This window comes from Cynoglossus semilaevis, chromosome 15 (genome assembly GCF_000523025.1).
Source record: "Cynoglossus semilaevis isolate Cse_v1.0 chromosome 15, Cse_v1.0, whole genome shotgun sequence".
Lineage (NCBI taxonomy): Eukaryota > Metazoa > Chordata > Actinopteri > Pleuronectiformes > Cynoglossidae > Cynoglossus > Cynoglossus semilaevis.
The window spans coordinates 10,295,461-10,308,526 of record NC_024321.1 but is presented as its reverse complement, the minus strand read 5'-3'; the positions used below and the strand labels follow the sequence as shown (position 1 = coordinate 10,308,526).

Sequence of the window (13,066 nt, the reverse complement as noted above, 5' to 3'; positions counted from 1 at the left end):
AGAAGGTTAATGAGGTGAATGCTTGGCCTTCTCTGGTCACTACACAGAGGGACTGGTGGAGAAATGGGTTCTTGTTCTCCCGGTGAGGTGAACACATTCTGAGGTGTTGAATCAGAGGTGAGACTGAGTTCAGTTTCAGGCTGTATTTACTGCACTCATTACTTTCTCAAGTTTCTTGGAAACGTTATTGACCAATAAAACACTGAACATCAAAGTCTTACCTGCTGTTTACTCTTCTGATGTTGAACTAGCATTTAGTGCTGCAGCAAGTCTCGGTGCTTGGGAGTGTAAACTGTAGAAGACATAAGAAAAAAAAATTATATAAAGTCAAAGTCTAAACAAATGGTTCCTTCAATTTTTGGTATGAAAGAAATGAAAACTGAGCAAAGGAAAACCTCACTTTTTCCAGTCCTGCTTCTGTGGTGGGTGGCTGTGACACAGCAGGGAATTTTGGGGATGTTTCCACTCAGAACGGCCAGTGAGGCAGGACCAGCCACAGTGGTTTAACCACTGTTGTGATTTTTAAATATCAGGACTGAAGTCCATGGAAGGAGATGAGGAAAATGACCGATGATAATAATCCTCCCTGCCATGACTGGTACAAATATGTACATGATATGTTGTTATATGTTTGTATATACTGTCATCTTCTACTCTTTTTTTGCACCAAATGAGTAGCGCTCAAATCTCGTTGTACACTGTACAAGGACAATAAAGGCTATTCTATTCTATTATGAGTACAAGTACAAGCATTTTTGTAATTGTCTAAAAAAAATATAACACTATGTTGAATGCAATGAAAAAAACTGCTTCATAAAGATAAATCACAGAATCACTTATTGCCCGTCCCTTTCATCAGGTAGTTTCCTTAATGTAGCATCAGTTTTTACCAAAAACAACGGTTTCAATTGAAAAATTTAAGTCTGACGTTATAACCAGTTGTGTGCAGACTGTCTCGGGTTCGACTGTTGAGGAGTCAGATGCAAGTAAAAGACGGCAAAACAGTGATGACAACAGCAGGAGGGTATAAAATAAACCAGAAGAGACACATGATAAAAAACAGTAGAAGGCATAAACACACACACACGCACGGAGCAAAGGATCGACTGAAGTGCTCATGAAGAACACAGGCCACTGTTGGAAGATGTCCCTGGAAACCCTGGAGCCAGAGCCAAAGCCTGGAATTTGTCTGCAGAAATAACTCAGTCCTGTTTATTCATTCTTCTCAATAAAAAACAGCTTCACTAAGTGCAGGGACAATCTGGTATTTTCTCTCTGTGGTACAGAGAGAGTGGGTTGAAGATGTACAGTAGAACACAACTCAATCTGCATTGGGAAACACTGTACCAGAAAAAAAAAATGGGTGTGAATAATAAGGCAAACAAACCATTTAATAATTACTTAAGACATTTAATAGATTTGTGTAGCAAACAGAATGACTGTGTATTATTCTGTGTACAGAGAGATATCTCAGAAACACATCTCCGTTCAAATACATTCAATTACTTGTAAAAAAAATTAACATAGAAAAAAAACAACAATTGTTTAGAAAATTAGGAGCAAAAGGATCGTCTTAGATTAAAAACAAACATTCCAGTGATGTTTGGTGGCATTTTCATTATTTTAGTCCGTCTCTTTGAAAGAGTTAATATTTGCTGCACAGAGTCACAAACATTATTGGACACTAAACAGCAGTTGTTTGACCTCCGACTTAAGACTGTACAGTATTATGTGGTTTACAGCAGTTGGAGCAGTGGATTCTGCACCAAATATTCCACTGGAGTCAACAGAAAAAATATAATTCAACACATGCTGTACTGACAGGTTACTTTATCCAAAAGTAATTCTGATATGAGATGAATCTTAAATGCCACAAATCACAAGGGAACCACTGTGTTGACTGAGTATTGGGGTTGAGTGCATGAACAAGGTCGTGTTTGCAGAGAGAAATTGAAATTGGTTGTGGTGACAGAGAAATAGTGCATGAAGCAGCTGACGTCCCAGATCATGGGTTCTGTCAGATATTACAGTGCGTAATGGCAACATGGATGCTGCTGAACAACAAGAAGCAAAGTCTGGCATCCAGGAACAACTGCTGCAGTTCAGAGACAGAGGAAGTGGGTTAAAACACACACACACACACAGACTAGCACACATATCTCAGCAGTTTGTGGGCCGTTTTCCAGTGTGCTATATCCTCAGCAGAAAGACCACAGAGTTCTTCATGAAACCTAGCATTTATGACAGCATGGTTTGTACCGTACAGTAATTACAGATGACAACATGCGCAGACTTAGGCCTACATGCACAAACATAGACACTCGTACGGAGTCAATGGAGGGCGCAGAACTAAATATAGGCATCTCACACACACACACACACACATACACAGGCATGGCAACTGCTCAGGCTAGATTTTATATGAAACCACACTCCACACTGTGAAGATTTTTTGGTTCAACAGGGAAATAGAATCTTGAGTAAATGAAAACATTCATGTTCCTGGATGTTTAAGGTTTGTTTATACCCTATATTTATATATATCCATTGTGAGCATCCGTGGCAATACATCTAAAGACACATTTATATAAATCATCCCCATTTAGTCATCCCCATGTGAAACCAACCTCATACATTGCAAAGTGAAGAGAGATAAAGAAAAAAACAAAAACAAAGTGATGTCGCAAACTGACTTTGTCCATACACCAAGTGCAAACTGTGAATGAGCAAAACCAGTAGAAAAAACATAACCAGATCAAATTTGTATTAGTTGGCACTTTTTTTTTCAGTAATACAGAAAAGTTATTAACATTTAAATGTGAACAAACAGGGTAATATTGGATAATTAGAGACGTTCCAAATGAAGAGGAAAAAACAGTTGAAACCAGTTGGTTGAAACCTGCAGTATTTGCTTTTTGTTTTCTAATCCATATTTGGAATGTGGAAACAGCTTAAAAAATGGTTCCTCCTGAGAAGAAAGTCTTTGGAATGTTGTTTAAATATGCCCTTTAATGAAGTGATCACTGAAATAAACAAGAAACAGACTTGTGCAGTGGCTGCAGAAAAAAATTAAAGTCATAATAACGTTGGCAAAAACCCAAAGGTCAATGATGGACATCGAAGAGATGAGAGCCCCGCCCTTACCTTAAACTCCTTCCTGTCCTCACAGAACACGACCAGTGTTGCCTTGAAAGATTGCATTTCAGACAATGTTAAAGAAACATCAATGAGCTAATCTCAGATTAACGTTGGCCCTAAAAAGCCTATGATGAAGACATTTCTGTTAGAACACACCAATGCATGGGGTAACAACCTTATCTCCATGTAGGCTAATTAGACCGAAGGGCAGCGACCTCTAAAGACTCTGCATCTTCCACAGTGGGCTCCTCTTTCTCATCCAGCTTCGTCTTTTTAGTAGGAACTTTACTGGAAACGACTTCCTCCTGCATCAGCTCTTTGGCCAGGATGTTAGTCACTGCATGACCCGCTCGTCGGTGGTTAGCTGGGAAAAAAATTAAAGGAGGGAAATATAATGAGATGAGCGTTTTCTTTAAGGTTTTTTTTAAACAACAATAACTCCATACAGATACGTCGGTGCATGCTGTATTGTGACATATCTTATGTTTGTTGTAAAAAAAAAACATCAAACAAACAAAAAAACATACAAAAATGCATATGTCAGTTTGACAGACGTCACCACATCATCAGTCAGATACTGAAAAAAAGACAGGCTGCACACTTAATCACAAGTGTGAAGCCTGAGAACAGCACAACAATAAAACACACACTGGTTATCAGCATTCTTCTGAACAGACAGACGCCGGTGTCATCACGAGTCACAAGTGTGTACAGCTGTAGACAAAAATAATTATCTTTAATCTTGCATTTCTGAACATGTGAACTTCATTCAGGAAGTCGGCATAAAGAATTTGCATAAAGAAACAAACTACTTTAGTGACTGGAAAAATCAGGTCAAAATCATAATTGGCTGCAACAGTCATTTGTGTTTGTTAGGCTAAATATCAGACTGCAGCAGTGTGGGTGAGATTTTACCACGGTATGACAGTTCAATTTTATTTAAAAAAAAAAAAAACCTCCTGAACCAAATTTCTTGGTGTATTTGTGGATTCATTCTGATTAATCCCTGGCTGTGGATTAATCATGATTTATATGTTTGTTCCTGTTTTCTGCTGGAACAGAAAAAAAGGTAACAGCAGGTAGGATGTATGTGTTTCCCACCTGTTTTTGTCTGTGAATTATCCAAATGTTTTTATCTGATTAATCTCACAAATATGACTCATTTTGACAGCCCTAACTTTACCAGTTTATACCTCCTTTAAATAACTTAATAAAGGTGGTCAAGTGTGATACAGAGATGTGCTACAGTTGGCAGAAAATATGTAAATAAGGCGATGAGGAAGAACCGCTGAGAAGAAGGAATACAGAAGGTGAAGGTGTTGATGTGAGGAGATGAGGGAGACGATGGAGGCTGGGAAAACATACAGGGTGGTAGGATTACTGCTGTGGGAGGAATAAAGTGGCACGGATGAAAGAAAAAGAGACAAACATAGATGGAGAGAGCGAGCAAAGAGGGGGAGAGGAGTGCTGAGGAACGACAAGAATAGGTTGTAAAATAGAACACGGAGGAGAAGAGGAGGATGCTGCACAGTGAGGGACACAGAAATAGAACTAGATTATGCCCTGAAGATGCAGCCATTTTTATTCTTTCAGTCACTTTCATGTGCACATCCTTTCACCTCTACTCGCTCTCTCCTTCACCACTCATCTGTTGTGTGGGAAGACAGCTGTGCGGCAGCGGCCATTTTGAAATATATAGGTCAGGGAAGAATGTGTTGAGTGTATTATTTTTCTGGTTTGCTAAATGTTCTTATGTCAGTAGTAGTTTTTATTAAAGTGAATTTGGCAATTTGAAGAGTCTCCTTCTGCCAAGGATTAACATCAAGGATAAATATAATTTCTCAGAACCCTAACCTGTATAATTGAGAATAAAGATGTTTGTAAAGTTACATCGGCAACAGCCTAGCACATGATATAAATAGAACTCTATTGACTCTAGAATCAACGTGGTTTTTTACTACGGACAAAAAAAAAAATGAATTCGTCAATGACATAATTCAAAACAATATACAAACACATGCAAATGATCTCATGTATAGTTATGATGAAAAAACTAACACACGCACACACCAAAACACAATCCGTAGCCCACAAACACACTGTTACCAACCAGGTCTCCAGAACTAGCTGTGACAAAGACACAATTGAGTCTGTGGAGAAAGGACAGAAAGCATTATGTTCACGCTTTACATTCATGGGCCTCAGCAGGACCCATGAGCACAGGCAGCTGGGGTGTCAAACTATCACCTCCACTTCATTCCTGTGAGACAGGGATCTCAGATCTCTCACTTTGTTCTCACGTACATCCTTTGCATCTATTTCCATCCTGTTCCCGATCTCCACCTCCTCACTAATTAAAAGTTATTAATTAGACGTGATGAGAAAGAGCTAAAAACAGCGTGTGCACATGCAGGCACATGCTCTATGACTGCATGTGTTCATTTATTGAGTTGAAATTTACTAATAATTCTCATAAATGTCTCTTCATCCTACATTGATCTTTAGAGCAAAGAGACAAGTTTGTGACACCAACCAGCAGATTAAGACAAAAGTTCTGAGTAAGTAAAAGCTACTTAGGAGTGTCAAAATACAGTGGGAGTAAACCATCAGCTATTGTAAAAGTACTCTAAGTCATAATACTGTATGTACAAAGCAATCACATGGATAAGCTTAAAGCAATGAAAATAGTTTTAAAACCATTTACAGTAACCATTACAAACTGCCGCCTGTGCAGTGGTGTGATCTGAGGACAAATTCTAAATGTTATGCTTTATTCTTGGCCCTTGTAAAGTTCTATGAAGTCCAACAGCCACAGAAATGATATAACCAACATTAAAAAAACAAAACAAAAGTCAGACACAATGCTGCAGCTGTAGCTCCTAACAGAGAAGCCAGACTGGATAGCAAGTCTTTAACATAGCACAAGAACCATAGTCCCCCAATGTCTTCATGCGTGATGTTTTCACAGAATAACTTTAATGCTGACTAAATGATCCAAGGCACTCGGCCTCAACAGAAACTGATTTTAGCTTTGTTTACTGGTGGGGGTCAAAGTGAATGCGGGTTTCTGCAGACAGGCAGCTGATCAGAGGCACCAGTCTAGTAAAAATATCATCTGTAACTAATTACACTCCGGGGCTCTTAATAATAACTGCCCAGATGAGGGAAAGAATCCCTTTGTTGTACAGTGTTTGTGTAAACTGCACCTAAAGTGGAACAGAGAAAAGCACAGGAAGAGAGTTCACAGCAAAAAGAGTTTTGTATAAAAAGGTAAAAAAAAGCACAGTGCTGCTTGGTTTGGTTGGATACATCATTTCAACTTTAGAAATGTATTTATCCCTGTGGGGCAATTAATAAGCACATGCAGGAAAAAAAATTACAAAAAAAAGGACCAAGAACAAGTAGGTAGATTATTGATATGTTATTATTTGGAAGCAGTTATAGAGGCAATGACAACAATAGCAGTGTGGTATCTGCAGATGCTGCAGCTAAACAGAGACTCGTGTTGCCCTCCTCAGGCTACATCAGGTAACACACTCATTCTCAGCACAGGGTAAATGTGGGAAGCAATGACATCATCTGGCAGTACACTCTGACTAACGTCTCATGAACAAGTGAAGAGAAGCCTTGAAGGGTATATATAAACTGTTTTCAGGCTGATAGTATTTTGCGCTGGTTGATCATGGTCGATGTGTGACATCATTCATTCATCAATCCTTTTTTTCTTCTCTGTGCTTTCCTATTGGTCAGAGTGGGTCAACATTCGCGAACACAGACACCCCCCCACCTTTGTTGTTAAGGCATTGTCTGCTCAGCCAGCGTGTGCCGCCTTTATTGCCAAACTCTTTGTCTCTGTCTCTCTGTTGTGACTGGTGCTTCATCAACTTGTTGCTACTGTGATTGGCTGTTCTACCAAGGGTCATGGCCCGGCAGATGGGGCTGTACTGAGAGACTTTACACGTCATTCCTTTACATATAAATCTCAATCAAGCCAATGAGTGTGCTTGCCTTTAAGAATTTGGAAAAATACAGAAATGTAGTTTGCAATTGATCCTGCAAATCAGTAAAACTAAAATACAAGGCTGTCTGTTCTCTGGAGGTGAATGTTCTTTCTGTGTTGGTATGCAAACTTTGTCCTTGCGCCTCTTTGTACTGGCATGTGAGCATCTGGCTTGTGTGCATTCAAAGGACATAGAGAGGGACAGGGGAGACAGACGGTGGGTAGACAGCTGAGAATCAGCAACCAATTGTTTCTATTCAAAAGGCATCGACACATACACAGCAAACTGGGGTACGGGTCAAAGGTGAGAGCCTCCACTGCCTTGTGCCAGTTCTATTCACTCACAGTGTTACGACACAATGACCGTAACAACACACCCTTTGATCGTTTCGCAACAAAGTTGATGACGTGGCTCTCACCACAGCTGTCAGGGGACGAAAACAATGGAGTGGATGTAAGGACACACTTCTGCTAATGGTAAACATTAAATGCACAGCAGCTATCAAATCATCCAGAAACAAAAGTTTTATCCGAGTAAAGTTCTGGTGTATAAATGTACGAAAGAATAAAACTGAAAAAAAGTAGTGTATATTTTAGAATGTCTAAAGGCTGTAATCAATTTAAATAGAATGCAGATTACACAAGTCTTTGGTCATTTACAACGACTACTATCTAATGTCACACTATGTTTTGTTATATGTGAGTCAACACATTAATATAAAGAAATACATTTAAGGACTTGTTACAGTTATTTGCGAGTTTCAAAAGAGTGAATTTTTTGGGCCTAAAAGTGACTTTAACAAAGCTGTATGTGAGGATAGCAATTTCATTATCTGGCCTAGAAAAAAATACAGAAAAGAAGAGAAACTAACTGCAAACCCACGTGGCATGCTTAATATTCTTCTTATTAAAAAACATGACAGGAAATGTTGTCAAAATGTTTATAACTGTTTGATCAGGGAAGTTCAGTGTGCTGCCACTGACCTCATTTAATCTTGGTTTTTATGGGTCAGCCCTATCAAGGCTTACCGACAGCCTTGATACAGCTGACCCAATTCAACCGAGGGCTACTGTTGTGACTAAACTGGGGTGCCTTCAGGACCCCTCATCACTCTGTAATGACAAGCTGCGACCCAAATCAAGGAGAATGGTCTTCTGATTTTAAATGACTTATTAGTTTTGACTTTGATAGGTCAACAACTCATTGAACAAAACACACTGAGGGTTTTTCCCTTATTTTTTAAAAGGAATTTAAGCTAAAGAAAGGGCATTGACATTTGAACACAAAGCAACATTTTGTTTGTAGAACATAACAATAGACATTTTAGTGGATGTTCACATTACAGTAATACTCCCCATGAGTACAAGGGCAGCATTTTTTACCTCAGCTGATTATAGCCACAGCAGTGGGGCTTTAATGTGTATCAGTCAACTTAAAGGCAGGATGTGCCTCCTCCCACTTCTGCTTTGCTTAATTGAGATGTGTGACTCAGGCAGCCATGCAAACACGGGCATACACTGACACAAACATAAACACACCCTCCTGTTGTGTGGTTGAAAGACTTCCCGGTCCTTCCCGGCAAAGTGGGTAACTACAAAGAAAGAAGCTTAAAGTAATTCTTATTAAAAGTTGACACACTTTGGATTGCCCAAGACACAGCACAATTTCACAACCTTTCTATGAGCTGTGGAAAACTTTGTCCTTAAACAGGAAAACATATCTTAAACGACTAGGCGAGAGAAGACTGGGAGGAGGAGGAGGAGGAATTGAGCAGAAATGTGATACATACAGTACGACCACTTAGTCTTTCCTACCAGGAACAAGTATGTGTAGGGAGGCTTGCTTGCATTTTTTATTTTGACTCACTCTCTCTCTCTCACACACACACACACACACTACTCACACACGCACACTCAGGTATTTCCTGTTAGGAGTGTGAAGAGGCCAAACAGTATAACGGGTGACCGGCACAGCCCTCCAGTGGGCCCCATTTCTTTCTTTAACTTGGCTCTACTTCGGCACACCCCCCATTTACTTTTTGTATCTAAATTTGTGACACAAAAAAAGCAAGAAGGTAGAAAATAATACAGAATAGAAAGAAAGAGGAAGGAAGTGGACCAAAGTGTCTTCTCTGTGATTTTTTTGACTCTTAATCACTGTTTCACATCTGGCTTCAATTGCCAGAGAGTTATGTAGCACACACTTTTACCCAAAAGTTTCTTATGTGTGAAGAAGCCACACATGTGTATGTCATTAAGACACACACACATCCACACACTTTCTTTTCCTCTTTCTCTCTATGTTTTAATGGAGACTGGACCGTGTGCTGCTCACGTGGTTTCACATGATTTAATGGCCAACTGTGTGTTACACACAATGCCAGCAGCACACAAGGACACAGAACCTTTTATGTACCAGATTATATGATTGACAATGTGACATATGCTTTTAAATTAAAAGTCACAAGACTGGTGAAAAGGGCTCAAAAATAAAATGCTACTAACTGGAATACGGACTGACTGAAATCAATACAGGATGCAGCTGTGCTCAGGAGTGTGGTCTCACAGACTGGATGTGAACACCTGTTCTGCTTAGTGCTGTGAAAAATGTTTTGATCCTGGTTAAAAGACAGAAAATTCAACAAACACGACGTTAAAGCTCTTATAATTTGAAACATTTTGAAACAAAAAACCACACAAAATCATAAAATAAAAAGCCACCTGTTACAGATCTTCCTTCATTCAAACAAACACACACAAAAAATGTTATGATGTCACCTGAGATCTACAGGAAAACAACAACCCTTAAAAAAAGAGAGACAAAAAATAAGCCTGTAAAGGGGAACTTCAACTTTCTGGACATTTTTTTCCCTGTCACTCTGGTTAAACTTCTCTTGCCTGACTTTTGTCTGTCAGCCACCACACCCTTTCACTTGCTCTTACACAGAATATCAAGCTACCCACAGAACCGTTGGCACCCACACTTGACTTTTGTTGTCATACCAGCCATTTGTGGCATTGGGCTTGGTGAGACATACACCAAGTGCAAGCAAGATTACAAGAATGGAACAAACCAGTCTCATGTTCTTCATGTGGTTGCATACAGCCACAATTGTGAGTAAAAATAACTTGAAGTAAGGGAATCAAATGAAAGACATGGCAGAGGGAAAGGTCTTCATGTTTGAAGAGAAAAAGATTTTAGTTTGGAAGTGTTATTGTGTGTACCTGCTTGCCGGGGTCCTCGTTTTCTTTTGAAAGCAGCGCCGGACTGCAGTGCCTCTAACAGGCCATCCATGATACCAGTTTCATCACCCTCTGTAAAGAGCACACAAAAAATAAAATTTAGCTGTGTAAATTTAAATCAATATTTTGGAATTAAAATCATTTATTTATATTGTGTTTTTATTTATTGGTTGTCCGACATGTGCATGTGGTTTTGTCAATCCTTTCGCATGCTGAAGGGATGCTTTTTCTCCCAGACATGCCAACACACACACAGGCAGTAGGGGGCTTTAGTGAGTCACGTGGACAACTTGTTAAATTGGCAGTATTAACCCAGATATCCAGTGACCCAGCTTTGCTACTGAAACCGCTGTGGGCTTAAAACTGAACTAGGAAAGAAACCTCTGATACACAAACAGAACAGTTCTGTAAGAAACATCAACCTGGACTCGAAAAAGGAAAAAAAATTATAAAATAATAACAACATTACAGAATAAGTCCTTAAGGCTCAGATTACAAAAAAGAAACCAGTACGTGCATACAGACTTGGTTTGTGCGACTAGCTGTATGGTTTGCATCAGAATTCTCTGTACATCTTCACTGACTAGCAGTGTTAAATTAAAAGAAGGGGGAGCAGAGGGGGTCGAAGTGGTGGGAAGGGACACTCTACTTGAAAAGCTTCTGTGTGTTCCACAGCCTGAGTTGTCATGACTCTTCTGTGGGCAGGCGTCAGCAGCTCAACTCAGCACTCAGGCAGATGGTTTTAATTATATCTATTTGAGACTGAAGACACACAGTGAGGGGTCTAGAACAGGGGGCAGTGAGGTTAAAGGTTTACGGCGTCAACTCCAGCCCCCAAAACACTGGGTTTGAGTTACACAGAAAAAGAGAGAGACGGAGAGAATATTTAATCTTTCTGTAAGCCAGGAAGCAGATGGCCAATGGTCTCCTCTCACGTCAGAGACAGTCTCTCCAAACACAAAGATTCTTGCACAGCTCACCAACACCCCTCTCTGTCCATTTGCTGGAACTGCACAAAAATGTAGGCCACGCATGTGTACTTGTAGGCAAGCCACTTATGGCATATTTCCACTTTAACTAATCACACGCTTTGCTTAAACCATGAGTAGAAGCAGAGAGACAACCAAAATATTTGTGTAAATGAAGGGGAGCAGTAGAGGGATCACACGATGACAGACATGTATATTAAACACACTTATTCTTGATGCAGCAAACTCCCAACTTAAACACCAGTTGCAGGCCTATGTTTTGACAATACACAAACGGTTCTGTTGTTTCCTTTCAGATGTGGAGCAAAAAACAATATGTATTTAAAAAAGCCATTGACAGTCACTGTTACTTGATATCAAAATTATGGGTTTGTGTGTGTAAAAGTGGTTGTAAACGCAAAGATTATATCACTTCCTACAACAACAATGAACTTATGCTAACCATTGCATTCAGTCATACTACTGCAATGAATATTTTGATTGTAAATTCCCATGCAGCTTTCATTGACTGTATTTACTGCATTACTATTGCAAAACTATTTTCTGCACTTTTTCATATTTATATTTTTGTATTTTTATTTTCACATGCTTCTGTGAATTTCTTTCACTGCTTTTTTTATTGTAGACCTTTTCATATGCAAGTATGTTATTATAGACAGTGTTTTTCTGCACCATTTGTATTTTTTTAAACATTTTTTTCTGCCTTTCTTATCTTTGTTTATTTATTTCTCTGACTTTCATTTTTTGGTATCCTTTGTAAACAGCACTTCACCACTGAGTCATAAATATGGCTGCTGGACTATGGAGAGCCTGAAGTAAAATGTCTGCTTCTAGAACCACGTGTTTCTCCTCTTGTACTCTCCTCTAAAAGCATAAACACAGTCTAATTCCCAGGAGAGCATCTGCTGCCCTACTATTCCTGCTCGTTCTCCTACCCTCCCCCACACTGTTCTCTCACTCGATCTTTGGATGGAGCACTAGCGCTCCTAATGGCAGTTCCCATACCAGCAACTGCACAAGGGAAAATCACGACGCATGCACACACCCTTGACCACAGGCGCTAAGAGGGCGAGGCTTAGACTTCTTTTATAGACTGTACTGACACCTAGCTGCAGATAGAGAGAACAGTACATCTCTGCGCAGCTCTGGCATTGGTCCAGAGAAAATGTAGGGCACAGGGATGAATTATTTATTTATTAATAGTAGTAACAACAGAAGGTGTGTTAAATAAAAGCAAATGCCTAATTTGCTACGCAGACAGTGAATGTGGGCTTCTGATGAGGGACTCAAACTCTGATGAGGGAACACCTAACAAATGCCTTTTAATGCAAGTTAAGATCCTTAATAACTGCAGTCTTATAACAATTAATAGACTTCAAAGTATCATCGTCATATAAAACCTATTTAAATCTCCACCATCACATGGTAAGCACATGTCCTGCTGTCTGAGCGTCTCTGTGTCTGTGTAACACACTGAGGAATGACAAGGCCACAAACCACAAACACACTCTGACCTCGTAGGGTTTAACTAACAACTGGGACATTTTGTCTATATATTCTAAGAATGTACACGATAACAGAGTAATGTGTGTGTCTGTGAGAAAATGAGTGAAAAAAGAGAACCATTAACATGTCAACATGTGAAGGACACAGCAGCTGAATGCTCCCACTGTGTAAAAACATCCATCATGAGGTC

General features: G+C 39.6%; 1 protein-coding gene across 2 annotated transcripts in view; it reads right to left on the bottom strand.

Moving 5' to 3' along the window:
• Positions 1 to 1,389: 1,389 nt before the first annotated feature.
• Positions 1,390 to 13,066, bottom strand: part of diaph1 (diaphanous related formin 1) — a 75,812-nt gene continuing 64,135 nt past the window's right edge. For both annotated transcript variants that reach the window (XM_008327021.2, XM_008327022.2), the window contains 2 exons: positions 10,364 to 10,453; positions 1,390 to 3,502 (listed from right to left, as the gene is read on the bottom strand). In XM_008327021.2, the coding sequence (XP_008325243.1) occupies positions 3,330 to 3,502; positions 10,364 to 10,453 (263 nt within the window). In that variant the 3' untranslated portion in view covers positions 1,390 to 3,329. The remainder of the gene's footprint in view (positions 3,503 to 10,363; positions 10,454 to 13,066) is intronic.